The sequence below is a fragment of the Vespa crabro genome, chromosome 9 (genome assembly GCF_910589235.1).
Source record: "Vespa crabro chromosome 9, iyVesCrab1.2, whole genome shotgun sequence".
Lineage (NCBI taxonomy): Eukaryota > Metazoa > Arthropoda > Insecta > Hymenoptera > Vespidae > Vespa > Vespa crabro.
The window spans coordinates 4,780,001-4,800,000 of NC_060963.1; the positions used below are offsets into that span (position 1 = coordinate 4,780,001).

Genomic DNA, 20,000 nt, shown 5'->3' on the forward strand with positions numbered 1-20,000 from the left:
ATCTTTTTTGAATTATTTCGCTAGTATAAAAATCAATCGCAATAAAGAAGTTTCTAACTTGTTGTCACAGACAGGATAATAATACCATGAAAACGATGATGTTGAAGCCATTTCAAAGAGCGGAAACAAAGTTTCTTCCGTCCGTTGCACGTGTAGTATGTAGAAATGGATGATATAATATGTACGTACATACGTATATATTTACTCGTTAGTTATCACGATCTGTGATAGTCAGTCGTATAATCGAAAGATAACTATGACAATTAAAATCTCAATTTAATTGTAGCATGTTACCATGTTAGCAATTATAAATATAGTATAATGCGTCTAATATCGTCAACGATTTAATATTGTATTCGAAGAGAGGATTATCGAAGGTTTAGGAAATTTAGATCATCAGAAAAAGTTAAGTGCGCCTCGAATCGTTTATTTCATGGTTTTTTTTATTTATTTATTTATTTATTTTTTCTTTTTCTTTTTTTTTTTTTTTTAATTTCTTTATTATTATTTTTTTTCTTTTCTTTTCTTTGATTACTCATGCTTTCTTTTGATCTCATTTCTTTTTTAACTGGATATCTTATACACGCAGGCACGCACGTACACATTTGCACGCTAAGGGACCATTAGCCTGCTTAGGTTGCTTATTTGATTCGTAACTCGTAACTCGTAACATTAATCCCGATTAAATTAATGAAATTTCTTTAATCATCTAAATTGATTTCTTTTTTTTTTTTTTTTTTTTTTTTTTTTTTTTTAACGATCAACATCGAAATTTATTGCCGTTCAATGGATCATAGCGTCGTTAGAATTTCTTTCGTCTATCATCGTACAATTCTTTTCTATTCTTTTCATTTCATCGAGTAATTAACATTGAAATTTATTATCGATCGTGATTGTTCCAATTTTTTTTTTTTTCTTCTTCTTTCTGCCCTTTTTTTTTCTTTCCCCTTTATATAACTAACTTTTCAAAATACGTAATATTGATTTGATTTTAAAGCTCGTTAACACTGTAATCAACCCATTATAGATTACATATATATGTAATCAACCCTTCTTTTTAACGATGTCAATTGAAAATATATATATATATATATATAAACTAAAAATAATGATTAATAACATTTTTTGGTTGTATTCCTTTTTCTTTTCTCGAATATTTGCGGAATAGATATGTGATTAGAAAAAAAGAAAAAAGAAAAAATAAGTAATTCTAATGTTAATAGCGTTCGTTTATAACTGTATATATTCATCGATATATATATATATATATATATATATATATCTTGCATATGATAAATTATCTTGCATATAATGACATCGAAGAGTGCTATTTTTATTTCTTTATTTATTACAATAAGATTAATTGAGAATAATTAATAAGATATAGATTTTTTTTTATGTTTTTTCATTCATCTGTGAAATAAACACGTGATAAAAAAAGTAGATCAGTAATTTTAATATTAAATATCGTTCGTTTAAAACTGTGTATATGTATTATAATATCTCGTAGAAGGATAGTATCAAGGAAGATAGTTTTTCGTAATTTCGAAGGGCGTGACCGCGAGGAAGCGGGGTCTCTCTCTCTCTCTCTCTCTCTCTCTCTCTCTTTCTAACTCTCTCTCTTTCTCTTTCCGCGTGCACTGTGAATCCGGTCGAATCCGACATGCGCAGGAACAGATCATGCCGTCGCTATGACGACCTATTCCGCGTCTTAAAGTCTCTCATCATTCTTTAACTATATACCCCTTTTCGAGCTCATTGTTTATGAATTATGGCGTCTTTTGCGCATCGTTAGCGATGCTAAAGGTAAGAAATAAAAAAGGAAAGAAATGAAAAGACAAGAACATAGAGAGAGAGAGAGAGAGGGAGAGAGAGATGATGATGAGACAAAAGGAAAAGAGATAGATAGATTTTCGCAGTTTGTTCTTCTGCCATTGCGTGTTGCTCTAACGAGTTTTATATTGTTACATTATATATCACGTATAATGAGTTTCAACGTTTCTCATGATCATTATCTAAGCGTTTGAGATAAATGTACGCCTACTCCTATACGATTAGAAATTAATTAGAAATGTTTAAATGATCAAGCAATGTTAATATGCTCGACGAAAAATAGAAAGCATCCAATTAATTCGTACGACATATGCATATATGAACGGAGCACTCCATTTAATTATAACTATTATATTATTGTATCATATTATATTAATATATATCTGGTAATAATATCGATAATCATTTTCTCCTTTGTATATATTTAGGATACGTTAATTAATCAAGCTTATATAATATAATTTATATTGCATACATTTATGTATATGTAATGTATTAGATACGTAGATTAATCCATACTTACGTAGATTAATTATATAATCGTGTTTGTAATGGATATATCATTAATTCGTGAGTTTACGTCATTATTGTCTAATTAAGTACGTTTATTAAATTCGATATGATGATTGAAATTCATTTCCTTTTCTCTCTCTTTCTCTCTTTCTCCTTTTTCTTTTTCATGTTTCTACGACGTGTGTGTTATATTCACGTGCATTTTCGAATTCAAACGAATTCGTACAAATTACGACAGCCGATCCTTGAACGCTCTCGATCGAAACGTAAAGTCCGATATATCGAACCTGTCGCGATATACTCCCCATAAATTGTCGCAGGGATCTGTATATACATATATTCTCTCTCTCTCTCTCTCCGTATAAATATATATATATGTATGTATATATATGTGTGTGTATATATATGTGTGTGTATATATAGATATAGATATAGATATACATAGATATACGTATAGTAAATGATTCGACTGTCCTCGATTAAACGCGATAGGCAAGTAAATAGAGGAGTTCGAAGACGTTAAAGGGCTCTATGATCTATCGCTCGCAGGCACCATTGTCCGTTGCATTGTTATCCGAACTACATATGTAATGTACGTAGGTATGTATTTATGTATGTATGTATGATGTATGTATGTATGTATGTATGATGTATGTATGTATGTATGTATGTATGTATGTATTTAGAGACGATCAAAATTCGAGAGCGCGTACGGCAGACACCACGCGATAGAAATTTAATTATCGCTAAAGTTGTTTGCATTAATTTTACAAGATATTTTCATGATCACCGTGTCGTTATAGAATCATCGATCGTTTCACACAATTTTCTTTTGATTTTCTTTTATTGTCATACAGCGGGATTTGTAATTATCAATCATTTATTTTTTATTATATTTTTTTTATTCTTTTTCTTTTTCTTTTTTGTTTTTTATTTTATTTTATTTTATTTGATTTCGTCTTTTCATCAGATCCAGCTCTCGATGATATCACGAAGTTTAATCATGTATTAGATTAATTTTATTTTTCTTTCTTTTCTTTTTTTTTTTCGTTCTTCTTTCTTTTCATTGACTCATAATTTATGAATAAGTTGAACGTATGCGAATTCTTGGGAAATTATTTATTTATTTATTTATTTATTATTATTATTATTATTATTATTATTATTATTATTATTATTATTTGATAATTTTTTGGTAGAAATATATCATTGAAAAGATTGAAAGAATGTAAAACATGTACGCGATATAATTTCTTTTGAAAAATTTTTATTACTCGTGCATAGAGATCTAAAAATTTTTATATTCTTACCCCTTTCCTCTTCGTTCTTTCCCACGCCCCACCCACCCCTCCCTGCCACCCTTTCGCTCTCGCCGATCTATATCTAATAGAAAGGATGAAAATAATTGTGGATCCTTTGTATCGACTTTTCTTTTCTATCTCGTTTCTTTGTTGAAAATTAAAGGGCGGATCATCTTTTTTCGTCCAACCCGACAAGATGTCTCTTTGTCGTTAGTTGTCATAAGGGTTGGGACGAGGGGTTGGGACCAGTTGAAACGTAAAGTCTCTCTCTCTCTCTCTCTCTCTCTCTCTCTTTATTTCTTTCTTTCTTTCTTTTTATCTTTCTTTCTGTGTCGAATAAATGGAACCAGAGATTCTTTCCTTCCAAGCTAACCGAAAAAATTAATCTTCGAAGAAAAAGATTGTATCTTCTGTGAAGTTTGGACGATGATGAGTATATCGTAAAAAGATGTTTTTTTTTTTTTTTTTTTTTAAAGAAGAGAGGTGGAGAGAGAGAGAGAGAGAGAGAGAGAGAGAGAGAGAGAAAACTGTTTGTAGTGGGAGATGTTATAAAAAGATATGACATTGCTTTGAAGCTTTGTGCTCTTTTTTGTTTTTTTTTTCTTTTTCATTTTTTTTTTTTTTTTTTTTTTTTTTTTTTTAATTTAGAAAAAATTTATTTTCATCATTTTATTTTTTTCATGTTTTTATAACTACCTCTCCGTGAGTAAGAAATTTCAGGGGAAAAAAGTTACGGTCTATAGAAATTCGTCGAATACGATCCTTCGTACCACCATCGAACAAAAAAAAAAAAAAAAAAAATATACTGTTTATTCTCTTTTTTTTTCTTAGAAAATATATCGGACGTGATTTTTTTGTTTTTTATAACGAAAAGAAGACTGATCGCATAGTAAAAATGCACGCATACATCTTTCACTTAAAATCAAACTTAGGATGTATTAAGTACTAAAGTACCTATGTACTAAGTATTATTACTCATTGGTACTATTATTCTATTTGTTAGATTCAATGTAACATTGAAGGATAGTATTGCAAGGATAATTAGTTTAATTAGTTAATAATAGGATATCTTTCTTTGTTCTTTTTTTTCTTTCCTTTTTCCATTGGAAAATTATAGATCATTTCGTTTGATATATATATATAGATCAAACGCATGATTATCTCGCATGAGTAACGAAACTTCTCTTATATGTAAATAGAGAGAATAATGTATTCCAGAATTACTTATATAGTTGCTTTTGTATTAAGAGAAAATTAGTTTTCTCCCTTTGACAAAACTTTCACAATTGGTTTGAACAAGTACTATATATATATATATATATATGAGTACGTATCGACCCTTTGTCATTCGATAAACGATAAGATCGGCGTGAAATATTCTTTTGTAACGAGTGAATGAATCTAAAACGTTGAATTATTACTTGTTGTTCTTTTTTAAATTTACTTTTTTTTTTGACGTATTATAAAATGAATAAGAATTTTATTTTATCTCTCTCTTTCTCTCTCTCTCTCTCTCTCTCTCTCTCACTTTCTCTTTCTCTTTCTCTTGAATTGCGGATAAGAAAAATTTCATGGATTCAGGTTAAAGAAGAATTGGTACTGAAAAAAAAAGCCACTTGTGGTTATTTCTTCGTAAGAGTTAGAAAGAGAAAGGAAGAAAATGAAAGAAAGAAAAAAAGAAAAGAAAAGAAAAGAAAAGAAAAGAAAAGAAAAGAAAAGAATGAGCCGTGAAAAATAAACAAGTCGTTGAATGGCAGCGTGTCGTGCAAAAGTTAAGAGGGATCTCTCTCTCTCTCTCTCTCTCTCTCTCACTCATTCACTTTTTTTTTTATTATTTTCTGCTTCGTTGGCGCTCGATTCACTCACTCTTCCCGTACAGTCGGAAATTGTTGCAACAAAAAGGTTTATTACGAAAGAGACTTAATTCTTCGGATGACTTACACGCAAGGATATATAAGTATATACCCTTCTAGACTAAGTATGTTTACATGTATATATATATATTAATGTTTTTTTGTTCCATCTTCTCTTGGTCATTATTTCGTCCTTCAATTGTATTTTATCTCTCTTTCTCTCTCTCTCGCTCTCTTTTTTTTTTATAGAAAGAAAGATAGTGAGAAGTAGAGTTAAAGTGTGTGTGTGTGTGTGTGAGAGAGAGAGAGAGAGAGACAGAGTAATAGAGAGAGCTTTTATCTAAAACGAAGAAATTCAACGTTTTTACGATAATTCATGAATATCGTGAAAGCTCTGGGTTTTAGATATAGTCATCTGTTGAAAGGATATTACGTTTTGTAAGATACATTGGTACAAAATGTATATTTTATAAAGAAGTTTCTTCTTCGTTTACATCTTCGTATACGTCTTCGTGTTAATTCCTCGCTTTTCTGTTCTTTTCTGTTATCGTTTTCTCCGTGTAATTTCTCTCAAATTTAAGAATATTAAGATACCTCCAATTCGTCATTTTCTTATCTAAGAAATTAACACTTCATTGAGGTAAGATTTTCCTGGAAGATAGATTGTTAAGTCTTTTGTATGATATTCTCCATATTTTATTATATATTATTCTTGATGTTAATCCTTCTTTGTTAAGCAATTAATGTCATGATCATAATTTCTCTTTGTTAATTAAATACTGTTGTAGAAGTATTACAAATTCATTTGTTATATTACATTATTTATACGAATATGTTTTATGTGAAAATGTAATTACTTTTGTTTATTAATTCTACGACGAATTTATATATATATATATATATATATATATATATATATATATATATATATTTTAATAAAATGAATGAGTTATAAATGTATTATTTTTGATGAATGAATTTTAAGAAGAAAAAGAAAAAGACGTCATTAATCGATTAATAATTTATACATTCAATTTTCCATCGTTGATCCATTTAATTAGCCGTCAATTATCGATCAATGGACTTTGAAAAAAAAAAAAAGAAGAAGAATAAAAAGAAAAAGACAAGTATAAAAAGAAAAAAGAAAAGATAAGAAAAAGATTATATTAATCAATTAATAATTTATACATTTAATTTTCCATCGTTAATCCATTTAATTAGTCAATTTTCAATGGATTTTAATCATTCCTTTATAAATACTTATCTAAATATTCATTCTAGGTGACGATAAAGAATCCTTGGTAGATCGAATGTCTCTCTCTCTCTCTCTCTCTCTCTCTCTCTCTCTCTCTCTCATTTATTCTTTTTCTCTAGCAATTTGAGCTTTTCTTTCTCTTAACGTCGGCTCCCGTCAGACGTTAAGACAGGATAGAAAAGGAGAGAAGCAAACAGTGGGTGTTCCTTTGTACGGTGAATCTTCTGTGTGCGGATCTTTTTCGATAGAAAAGATCGAGCCAGAGCGGGGAGTGTTCTACCCCCCAACTCTACTTCTACCCCTATCCTCTACGCCTTACCCCTTACTCCCTGTCCTTTGCTTCTTGTTCCCTTTTTATCTTTCCAGTCTTCTTCTTCTTCTTCTTCTTTTTCTTCTTCTTTTCTCACAATATTTTTCCTTAGTACTTTCTTTGAAACGTTATTTAACGCTCTCCTTAACTGCCGTCGATCAGTTTCGTCCTTCGTCTTTCAAACCTCCACCCTCCGCCCCCTCCTCCTATCCCCGCTCGTCACCTCTAATCTTCCTTCCTCTCACCGAGACCTTTTATCCTTTTTCTTGACTTCACCGGTAATCTAATGTCGGCAAATAAATTTTTCTACGATGGTCTACGGTACAACTACGGACCATGATTCAACATCGTGAGAGGATTTATATAGAAATTTTTAATTTGCAGTACGTATATGTACATTTATATATTTATATATATATATATATATATATATATATATATGTATGTATGTATTCGTATGTATGTATATATTGTATAGGAATATTAAGTTTTGAGCTTATAAAAAATTTTGGTATTTTTAATATTTAATATTTCTGAATGGACGAGGTTTTATAATAATAATAATAATTATTATTATTATTATTACTATGATTATTATGATTATTGTTATTATTAAAAATACTATAAATTATATATTATTATATATATTTATATATAGGTATACGCATAAATATATATGCATAGGATTATACTATTAAAAGATGTATATGAAGATGTAGTATCTTATATACATATATATACATATATATTTTTTTTTTTTTTTTTTTTTATAATATAAAATAGTATAAGGTATTAAGTAGTATAAGTTATTATTTAATGTTACTATAAACAAAATTATATATACAGTGCATAAAATATTTATATATATATAATATAGAGAAAAAGAGAGAGAGAGAGAGAGAGAGAGAGAGAGAGAGAGAGAGAGAGAGAGAGAGAGAATATTGTTAAATAATATATTGTTGAATTTTTAGAATTTTCAGTAAAAACAATATCTGTATTTATTTAAATATAAAATTCTAAAAATGTCAGGATTACTTACTGATCGACATGGATACTTTCGCAAATGTTGATATATCGATTTGTTTAATTCAATTAAATGTTTCGCAGAGAGAAATAGAAAAAGAGAGGAAGAGTGAGAGAGAGAGAGAGAGAGAGAGAGAGAGAGAGAGAGAGAGAGAGAGAGACAAGTCGTGATTTTTTATTTACAAAAGTGTTCTCGTTGATTATCGTCGTTTTTTGAACGGATAATCCTGTAAAGCTTCTCCCATCACTGAAATAATAACGCTGTGACAACGGGATAGTTTTTATATTCGGTTATTTGTCAACCGGTTGTGAAAGAGAAACGAAAAAAACATGAGATAACGACGTAACCGAGTGCACCGAGTATGATAAATGAACGATGCTGAGATTCTCTAATCGGTTATCGTAATATAATGCGTTAAAAGGATCATATCTTTTTACGAAATATAATTAAGTTAATTGTAATTAGTACATTACATAATTACTATCGTACTTTTTCCATATAATTTTGGCGAAGAATTTTGTTTAAAAAGAAGAATTTTTGTTCAAAGAATATTGTAATTTTCCTTTTCTTTTATTTATTTATTCGTTTATTCTTTTTTTTTTTTTTTTTTTTTTTGATATATCAGAATGTGTTTATTTAATATCCAACTAACAATCGTTTATCAGTTTTTTTTTTTTCTTTTTTTTTATTAAATCAAAACGTGCGTGCGATGAGTGAACGGTATTGAGATATTAATTGGAAATTAAATATACAATGCGTTAGAGAAATCATTTCTTTATAGAAAATAAAATTAGGTCATTGCGTAATTCAGTATCGTATGTTTCTATACAATTTGAAAAATTGTTTAAAAATATTTTTTAATATTTTAATAAATATTAAAAAAGTATTTCAATAAATTTATATACATATATATATATATATTTTTTTTTTCTTCTTTTTGGATACTTTAGAATTTTTATACCAATATTCAACAATTTAACAGTACCATTTATCAATGTTTTTCTTAATTGTTAAATCAAAATGTACGTGTGATGAATGAGAAAAAAAAAGAAGTAGAGATTTTTTTAATCATAATGCATAATGCGTTTAGTGAGGTCACATTTCTTTTTTATGAAATAAAATCGATTATAATTATAACTATTATCGTATATACATATATATATATATATATATATATATTTTTAAATACTTAAACAATTTTGAAAAAGAATTTAAACGAACTTGTATTTCTTTTCTTTCTTTCTTTTTTTTTTTTGTTGAATACTTAAAAATTTTTATATTAATATCTAGACAAGCAAACGAATCATTTTAGCAGTGTTTTCTTTAATTAGTAAATTTTGTGTGCGTCATATGTGTGTGTATATATATATGTATGTGTCGCGCGCGCGTGTGTGTGTGTGTCGTGTATTTTCAACGAGATTATATGGACCGATATTATCTCACATAAGAAAGTAGACATTCTCTACTTTCATCTAACTTTTAAGTTAATCTTTGGTTAAGAAGTAAAAAGAAAGAGCAAAGATCCGAGAGTGGTTGCTAGATAATAAGAAGAGAGTAAGAGAGAGAGAGAGAGTTCTCATTTTATTAGTCTCATTATCTCTTTCAGAAAAAAATAATACATCTGGCATGTGATCCTCGAGATACAAGTTCTTCCATTTCGCTTGTGTTACGAAGTAAAACAAAAAAAGGAGATATATATTAAATACCTAGGACAAACAAAGGATCTTCTTTTAGTTATTAAAACTCAATGGAAACTCCTCCTGCCCTTCCTCCCTCCCTCCAAAAAAAAGAAAAAAAAGAAAAGAAAAGAAAAAGAAGTGCATACATGCACTTTAGTTCTAACATAATCGAGAATATTTAATTGGCGTGGCCTCGATTTCTTTCTTTCTTTCTTTTTTTTTTTTTTATTTCTTCTTTTTCTTATTTCTTCTATCATTTCTTATCTTTTCTTTTCTTTTCTTTTCTTTTTTCCATCATCTTCGATTACACTTTGTCCTCTTATCTTTTCATCGGACGGCAAATTTTAATCCTTTGCCTATCTCTCTTGATCCTTTCTATTTTCTTTTTTCTAATTCTTTTTTTTTTTTGCTTTTTCTCTTTTTTATAAGGTAATAGACATCATTCAACCCTCCCCCCCCCCTCGTCCCCGTCTTTCCTGTCTCTCTTTTGGAAAGACTTTTTAATATTATTAATAAGTCTGAGCGAAGCCAAATGATACGATCCTTTGTATCTTTCGAACTTGTTCTATGGGGGATGATTCCATTTGGTGGAGCAAACGAAGCTTAGTTCGATTGATGATTACCAGAGTGAGATCTAATTTTTCGCACGGTCGCTTTACAAGTGGATGATATTAAACGGAAGGATGAATGTATATTATAAAGGGTGGAAAAATCTCTTCTTCCCTTTTAATTTTCTATGGTAGCTTTTTTCAGTCTCCCCCGTTGGCTCGTCCCGTTCGTTTAATAAACGAAATAATTTCTATTCACAATTCGAACACGTATTTCGCGTATTTCCTTGCTTTTGAATGTTGATTAATTTTTGTTTTTCAATTTCTTTTTTTTTTCTCCCCATCTATTCATCCCTTATTTTTTATCCCTTTAATTCTGCACACGTCCTAATAATTTCAAGTTGTAAGTAACTCAAAAATAATATCAAGTATTGTATATCTTGAAATAATTTCGAATTGTGAATATAATCCCCAGGCACATTTATATATACGACTGTAACATTTATAGCGATGAAATAATTTTGATTCCTTTTAAAAATAACTGTATATTCTTTTTAAAGCCTTTGGAAATAATATTCAGTAGGTTTGCAAACGCATTTCCAATTTTTTTATTACAAAAAAAAAAAAAAAAAAAAAAAAAAAAAAAAAAAAAAAAAAAAACAAAAATTCATGTATCATGCAACGAGCGAATTGTTTCAATTGAGATGAAAGATGGCCTGGGGTATCCTATACCCTACATGCACAACTAGGGTTTAACTGCGTCGTTTGAAAACTTTATGTATATATATATATATATATATATATATATATATATATATATATAAAATATTTAATATATTCTTTTTTTTTGTTTTTAACAATTTTTTTCTCAACGGAGTCGATTTACCTTGAGCTTTTAAAAAATTCAATTCTCTTTCACTATCGCCTTTATCGAGATGAAGTCGAAGAAAAAGAAGAAGATGAAGAAGAAGAAGAAGAAGAAAAGGGCTTACGCGTTTTTGAAAGAATCGAAAAAAGATCATGCGAACGTGTCTCTACATATACATATCACTTCGATACAAGTAACATAAAGAAAGCGTGAAAAGCTCGATATATTTATCGACTTGTGGGAGGAGTTCTCTCTCTCTCTCTTTCTCTCTTTCTCTCTCTGGGGTTCCTTTATTCTCACGAAGGGAACGAGCGTAATGCACTTTCTAGACGGTCTTTCGCATTCACACGAATGCCAAGAGTTCTCTTGGTACATTCGAAGTTTCGGTTTCTTGGAATGTTTCATTCTCCGATTTGCAAGTCGACCTATGTGGCTATATATATATATATATTATATATATTTTATATATATATACATATACATATATATGTATGCAAATGTATATTTATGTTCTACGCAGCTAGCGTATATACGTGACTTTAGAAATTTTGAGAAGGAGAAACAGAGTACTAATACCTACATAAATTTCTAGTTTACTTCGTTTTGAAATGAATAAACAGAGACTATATTATTTATAAGTTACGTTAGCGTATTATATAGTTTATATATATATATATATATATATATATATATATATATATAAATTTATAATGTACTTAATATAGGAATGCTCTACTTTTATTGTACATATGATTCCGGGTCAAAGATTTAATTCCGATAGAAAAGTTAGAAATTCGAATATTTTCTAATAATTCTAATACGTTCAAGTTTATTTTATTTTCAAACTGATAAATATCTGATGATATTACTTAATTGTTGCACCGTTAAATAATATATTAATATAATAAATAAATAAATAAATATATATATATATATTTATTTATTAAATATATTAAATGTTATATTAATTTGATTAGGAAACTAGGGTTTCTAATACCTTATATATTTGAATTTAATCTATTTTCAAATGGATAAACATCGACGATATTATCAATAAAGACTACGTTAGAATATCATATTATCTGTATATGTAAATTTATATATCAATTCAAGTATTGTACTTTTCATATACGATTTAGCATCAGACTTTTGTTTCGATGATGAAAAATAGAATTGCTAATATATATATTTGAATTTAGTCCATTTTCAAATGGACGAACAATAACAATAATATTATCTACAAAGCTATGTTAGCATATTGTATTATCTGTATATATATATATATATATATATTTATATTATACCGATGCAAATATGTTACTCTTTTTTTTTTTTTTTTTTATACGATTGAATCCTTCAATTTTTTGTTCTTTTTTTTCTTTTCTTTTGTTTCTTTTTTTTTTCGATAGAGAATTCAGTCCGAAGGAGAGGAATTTTTAATACGTACAATTCGAAGTTTGGTTCATTTTCAAACTAATCAACGAATTAGGTTCGATATTATCTACAAAGCTACGTTAACATATTATTATGATTTATATACGTACATTTATATCATATCAATGTAAGTACGCTACTTTTTCATAGATGATTTGATTCCTGAATTTTTTTTTTTTCTCGATATAAATAAAATAGAATGTTCAATTTCACTTTCAAATTGTATGAACGACAAAGACATTATCAATAAAGTTCCATTATTGCATCGTACGATCTATGTATGTATGTACGTACATTTATATTATATCAATAGCAAGTATACTACTTTTTGTTTGTGGAAATAGAACAAACTATGATACAAATGTTACCTTTTTAAGACAAACATGAACCTTTTCCCTCTCTCTCTCTCTCTCTCTCTCTCTCTCTCTCTCTCTCTCTCTCTCTCTCTCTCTTCCTTCTTATCGTTCATTCTTCTCTTCTCTTCTCTCTCATTCCTTCCGTCTATCGATATTGTTAATCCATTTCTCCCTTCTCCTCCTCCTCCCCCCTCCTCCTTCCTCTCACCGCAAGTTTGGCACAAACTCAGAATGAAGATTGGTACGATCAACAATGTAATTCAGTCGGCTACGATATTTCCCCTTGGCTTTAACTCGGTTTTTCTCGATTCTCTTTTAAAATATACGAGATCTTTCATTATCGCATATAATAACACAACACACATTGTATCGTATATTGAACGAATTCTATATAACTTAAGGGACCACCAATGGAGACCAAACCTTACACGTTACAAATTTCTTTATATACGAAATAAATGATTTCTTCTCGATTGTTAACAAAGTTTCCCCTGAGAGACGTAAGGGTGAATATCGTTGAATGCATTAACATAGTTAACTTTTCTATTTCTTTGAGATATGGTACCTTGCGGGAGGTGGAACCCCGGAGCGAGGCGAGGAGGAGGGAGGAAAAAATTTTATGATACAAATTTTTGACATTGTTAAGACGTCATAATTATTATCATCATCATCATCATCATTATATATTACTATTATTATTATTATTATTATTATTATTATTATTATTATTATTATTATTATTATTATTATTATTATTATTATTATTATTATTATTATTATTATTATTGTTCCTGTTGTTGTTGTTGTTGTTGTTATTGTTGCCATTGTTATTTTTATTATTATTGTAATACCTCAAGGGGACTTTCTATTAGCGAGATTGGATCCTTGTAAAAGGATTTTAATGAAGAAAGATTTTTTTCTTCTTTTCTTTCTTTTCATTTTCTTTTTTCTTCTTCTTATTTTTATTTATATTTTTTTTTTTCTTATAGAAATTTCTTACAGAAGATATATGTGCTTGCTTTTCTTTGTGTTCGATCCACGTTTTTTTTTCTTTTTTTCATTTTATTCTCCTTTTCTTCTTTGCGCACGTCCAACCCCTTCCTAACTCGCTTAGGATAATATTTTTCGAAAGATATGGTTATCCATTCGATATATGCTCGAAACTCTCCTCTTGAGAATGATCGTGCCTTGGAGATTAAATTATTTGTATGTGTACGTATATACATATATATATATATATACATATTTATAAATAAGTAAAAAAATGGGATGTTAGAGGGTGAGAGTGAGATAGATAGAGAGAGAGAATGGTGAACGACAATAAAGCTTCTACTTAAGTGTCGCTTCGTGCTTATCCGAAAAGTTGGAAGAAAGAAAACTAGTTTTCTTTTTTTCGTGTCTAGTCGCTAGGCCGCTTCGCCGTCCGTAGTAAATCCTATCAGGGTAGACGAACGTTAATGTGGAAGACGGGAAAATCAATACGACGCGTCGTTTGTAAAGATCGTTTAAAGACCACAAAGTTAAAGAGAAATCTTGCGATGTCATCTTTTGAGAAAGAAATGAGAAATCGGTGGAGGATAATCGTGGAGAATGATCGGGGAAGCGGGAAGAGGGTTAAGGGTTAGGGAAAAGAGAATAAAAGTAATTAAGAGTTTTCCTTCGTTTCTGATAACATTAGTTCCGATTTTTATCAGAAATAATTAAACTTCCTAAAATATATATATATATATATATATATATATATATATATATACATTATATAATTATATTATATTATATTATATTGATAACTGACCCGTGAAAATTAGTTGCACAAGCTGAGACAAAACTTTTATGATCAGTAAAAAAAAAGGAAAAAAAAAAAAAAAAGAAAAGAACGAAAGAAAAAAAGGAAAAGAAAAATTGGTCTAAAAAGTGTCGTGGTAAAGTAATTGATTTTTAAAATCATTGAAATACTTTTTAATCCGCTCTACGTACGTATATTTATGAAATATTATTAATCTAATTCTAGTTATATTTATAATAGTTAGATAGATAGATAGATAGATAGATGTAATTGATTTTCACTGGAATTAGTTTTCATTGGTGAAATAAACTATAGTGTAAAATCTATACGAATCTAAATAAACTTATTTTGATTATTAAATTGACTTTATTATCAATTTTGTTCGTTAATTCGATCGAAGCTTTTCAAGTAAGATAAATCATTATTTTCTTATTTTTCCAATTACATGGTTACTTTATTATCGTTAATTATTTAATAGGACGATAACTTAAAAGTGTAATTATTTTTAAGTATCCATTTGTACGTATTTTCGATTAATACCAGGTGATAATAGACAATGCAATTAAGAAGAAACTTTACTTCAATAACTTGATAAATATTGTTAATAAAATTGATTCATATAAATGTGTTGTTTTAAACGATGGAGTAGTATAATCTATCCATTCGAATTTGTTTATATTTATTTATTTATTTTTTTTTTTTTTTAGTTTTCGACAAATTTAGGTCATATCTCCAATTTTTCGCGTATTTTTTTTCGCTTTCTTTCTTTCTCTCTCATTTTGTTCTTCTTTTTTTTTTACAAAACCGTATTTACCGGTGTTTCGAGGTTTTTAGGATTATTTATTTATTTATTTATTTATTTATTTATTTATTTATTTATTTATTTAGATAGATAGAACAAAGAATAAAAAATCAATTATTCGTTTTTTTCCTTTTTAAATTTGATTTGGATTGTTGAGAAAATAATAATTTTTAATACGTTTGAGTTTTGTAGTTAAAAAACAAAAATTGTGTAACTTGAATGGTTATAGGTGTGTATGTAAATTCTTGAAAAACGAGAATATATTGAAGAAATATATAACATGTGTAAAAAAAAAAAAAAAAAAAAAAAAAAAAGGAAAAAGAAAGAAAAAAAACATACATGCATTCAACCAACGTAATTCCAGATTTTAATTCCTAAAAGAGAAAAATTACATAAACATTTATTTTACTTAGAAGAAATAAATAAATAGGCAAATATTTCAAATACGTATAACCAAGATAACTTTCTAAAATATTAATTCTACGTAATATTTAATAATTCATATTTATATTATAAATTATGTAAACAAACATATATCGCGTGTAAATCGTTTGGCGGCATTCTTCGACGTTCAACGTACTTTAAAATGTTTCTTTAAAATTTTTCGATCTAATACGATCGACTTGATCGATCCGATTTGACAAATTCATTGATTATAATATAGGTATATGACATATATAATATATATATATATATATATATATATATCGTAGCTATAAGTATATATATAAGTATATACAGATTAAATACTGTCCATTAATTGATATTTTAAACATTATTAATTATTAATATTTATATATATATATAGATATCGTAGCTAAAAGTATATATATAAGTATATACAGATTAAATACTGTCCATTAATTGATATTTTAAACATTATTAATTATTAATAATAGCGAGATAAGAAGATTGATAAAATATAAAATGATCTTTTGAACCATTTCACATACATACGTATAGATCTCAAACATTATAATCAGTTCGTTCATATATGCATATTGTAATGTAAACGTGAGGGACAAAAAAGAAGATCAAAAAAGAAGATAAAAAAAGACGACAAAAAGAAGAAGAAGAAGAAGAAACTGACCTTTCCGTAAACGCCGGCGCTGGAGAGTTCGTTTTCGATGACCATGACAATGATGCCGAACATTCCCATAACGAGTGCATAATCACTTATGCGTTTGCGTTTTTCGAAGAGTGCCTTCCGTCTTCCGAGACGATAACCAACGTTAGGTTTATGTTTGGAGCCAGGTCCTATACTACCAGCCGAGGGTCCCTTCATAGGACCTCCTCCTAATACCCTTTCGTCGACGTAACGTGGATACTCGCTGTGAACACCGACTAATGCAATTCCAGCATCCTCGCCTGCGTTCGCAGCTCCTGCACTTCCGCAACCTGCACCTCCGATACCCCCTCCTCCTCCTCCTCCACCACTGCTACCGACTCCACTTCCAACACCTCCAACACCACCACCACCAGCACCACCAGCACCACCACCACCACCACCACTTCCACCGCTGTTCTTCATCGCACCCGGAATCGAGAGTGTCGACACTGGCTTCCGCAACTGTAAAAACGTGTATAGACATTTTTATTTATTTTTATTTTTTTTTTTATCGTCCTTATTCTTTCTTTTTTCTTTTTTCTTTTTTTTACTTCTTCTGTTTTATTTTATTTTTTTCTGTTTCTTTTTTTTCTGTTTCTTTTTTTTTCCCGTTTCTTTTTTTTTTTCTCGTTTTGTTTTTTGTGTTCGAATATACAATAGATCACCTTGTATAAAATTGACAATGGATATAACAAGGTTTTTAATCATCCGTAACGATATATCACGTAGTAGATATCTACGTGTATATCTGTATGTCAGGTACTATTTTATTTCATAAAGGTTAATATATATATATATATATATATATATATATATATATATGTATATGTATATGTATATGTATATGTATATGTATATACCATACATTGTTTATCGTTACTTTATATCCAAAAAAAAGTTTCATTTTGTTTGTGAGTTTTTAAGTATAATTTATATTTGTTATATATCATAATATATGCATATTGTATTATTGTTTATAATATCGATGGTTATATGATTTGAAAATAGTTATAGTATAGTGAGTTATAATTACGATATCGATATGATATAATTATGATATTGCAATTGGATACAGGATAATCATTATGTAACAGATAAAATTAATATAATTTTTATATCAGATTTTTTTCTTTTCTTTTTTTTTCTAAACACACGAGAGATAATTAGATTATAAAGGATCAAATTTGTAATAGCGTTCGGTATATACATAGTGTGTGTGTGTGTAAGTTTATATATATATATATAAATGTATATTTGTATGAGAAACAAATGCAAAATTAATAATACGTTCAATATTTGCATAACTTAGGTGACTCGAATCGGATCTATTGTATTATCAATGATAAAACGTGCGTTAGTTTCGTCATTGGTCCATGGATAAATGTAGCATGCCATTCGAATAACTTTTTAATTGCAATTAGATTACTCATGATTCTCAATTTACGTTAATATTATAATACTTATGAATAATCATTCGTGTCGTGTTACAATAATAAGAATTAATTTAGACACAATTATTTTTATCTGATTTGTATTAATTTTGTTTCTTATCGTAAGCGTTTCTTTTTTTTTTTTTTCTTTTATTCTAATATTAACATATAAACGTAAGAATAACAATAAAATACATACAAAATATAATTTGTTTTACGTGAATATGTAATAACTTTTGTAATTGGGATTATCGAATTAACGAAAAAGATTTATTCGACGTTAGGTTCTTAATTGAGATTGTACAGTAACAAGAATATCATCTGATCTTATTGAATATTTCATTCGAAGGATCATTAAGAAAGTTATACGAAGTATCTACTTAAGTGTTAAATGTTAAGTGTCTGATCTTTGTGTAAGACAGTATAAAATGGGCCAAAAGTTCTTAGATAATTACAAAAAGTGATTATTCTGTTTTCTTAACTTTTTGGGCTTACTGTAGCTACTTGAGACAGTGTAGTTGTTACAAATGTGAAACAAAAAAAAAATTAATTTAAAACTTTCACTTAAACAAGATTAATTGATCTTTAAACTCGTCTAAGAACTTTTAATTTTACTTATACGTACGTGTACGTATAATAATATTCGTGGAAAGAAATAGATTTTCTTTTTTTCTCTTAAAAAATCATGCAAAACATTTACTCGCTCGTTTTACGAATTTGTATCACTTATATATATATATAATAAATACAAATTCTATTAAGTATCGACAGGTGCAATCCATTACGATTATTAACATAGGCATAACACACAAAACATTGAGTGTAATATATATATATATACTTATTTATTTATTTTATTTTTCTTTTCTTAAATCAATCAAGGTCAAGGGATTGAAGATTAAGTGCAACAATAATTGTGTAAACTTCGTTCAGATAAAGAATATCTGTTGAATGAATTAAAAAAAAAAAAAAAAAAAAAAAAAAAAAAAAAAAAAAAAAAAAAAAAAAAAAAAAAAAAAAAAGAGGAAATAGAACATTTCGTGTATATAATTATCGTGAAATCACAAAATCAAATCTGAAACGTGTTTTTAGCGTTTATGGATCTTATAAAGAAAGTTGCGTGAGTATTCGTGAAGGGAAAAAGGAGGAGAAGGTTAACGAAAGACAAGAAAGCGTAGAAAGGGTCTAGAAGCAATATATCTACCAGGGCAGGAGGGTAAACGGATATATATATATATATATGTATCAAGGGAAAACGAGTGTTAGTATACTCGTTATCGAGTAAAGTAGCTCTGGTTGACCGGCTTTAATTGGTAATGCAAAAATATACCCTCATTCGCATACTCTTTCTCTCTCTCTCTCTCTCTCTCTCTCTCTCTCTCTCTCTCTCATTGTGTATATATATATGGAATATGAAGTTGAATATAACAGTATATATTGTATATATTGTTGTTCGATAACTATTATGAGGTTAACTATTTAGAAATGATGGGAGTTGAAAAAGTATTTAATGAAATTATGTAATGTCTGGATGATAAGTAAGTTTTGTTTCATTGTAAAAAATTTATTATCTTTAAAGGTACTTTTAGGGAGAAAGAGAGAGAGAGAGAGAGAGAGAGAGAGAGAGAGAGAGAGAGAGAGAGAGAGAGAGAGAGAGAGAGAGAATAGTAGATTCGTATAATGAATAAATAACAATAAATTATATATATATTTTTTTTCATGAATTATTCTAATAAACACGATATTTTTTTAATTATATCAATTAAAATTAAAAAAATTTCTTTCAATTTCTTTAAATATATGTACCTATTATGTTGATTTATAAATAAGTTATATAATAAATTTTTTTCTCAGAAAGTCATTTATATATATATATATATATTTATATATATATATATAT

At 28.1% G+C, this 20,000-nt stretch overlaps 1 protein-coding gene and 1 long non-coding RNA gene across 7 annotated transcripts in view; one reads left to right on the forward strand and one right to left on the reverse strand.

Annotated features, from left to right (window-relative positions):
- The window catches only part of LOC124426796 (small conductance calcium-activated potassium channel protein), a 185,502-nt gene that overhangs the window by 42,640 nt on the left and 122,862 nt on the right, over window positions 1–20,000 (reverse strand). For all 5 annotated transcript variants that reach the window (XM_046968913.1, XM_046968914.1, XM_046968915.1 and 2 more), the window contains one exon: window positions 16,653–17,132. In XM_046968913.1, the coding sequence (XP_046824869.1) occupies window positions 16,653–17,132 (480 nt within the window). The remainder of the gene's footprint in view (window positions 1–16,652; window positions 17,133–20,000) is intronic.
- Window positions 1–20,000, forward strand: part of LOC124426798 — a 139,876-nt gene that overhangs the window by 4,647 nt on the left and 115,229 nt on the right. The window lies entirely within an intron of this gene.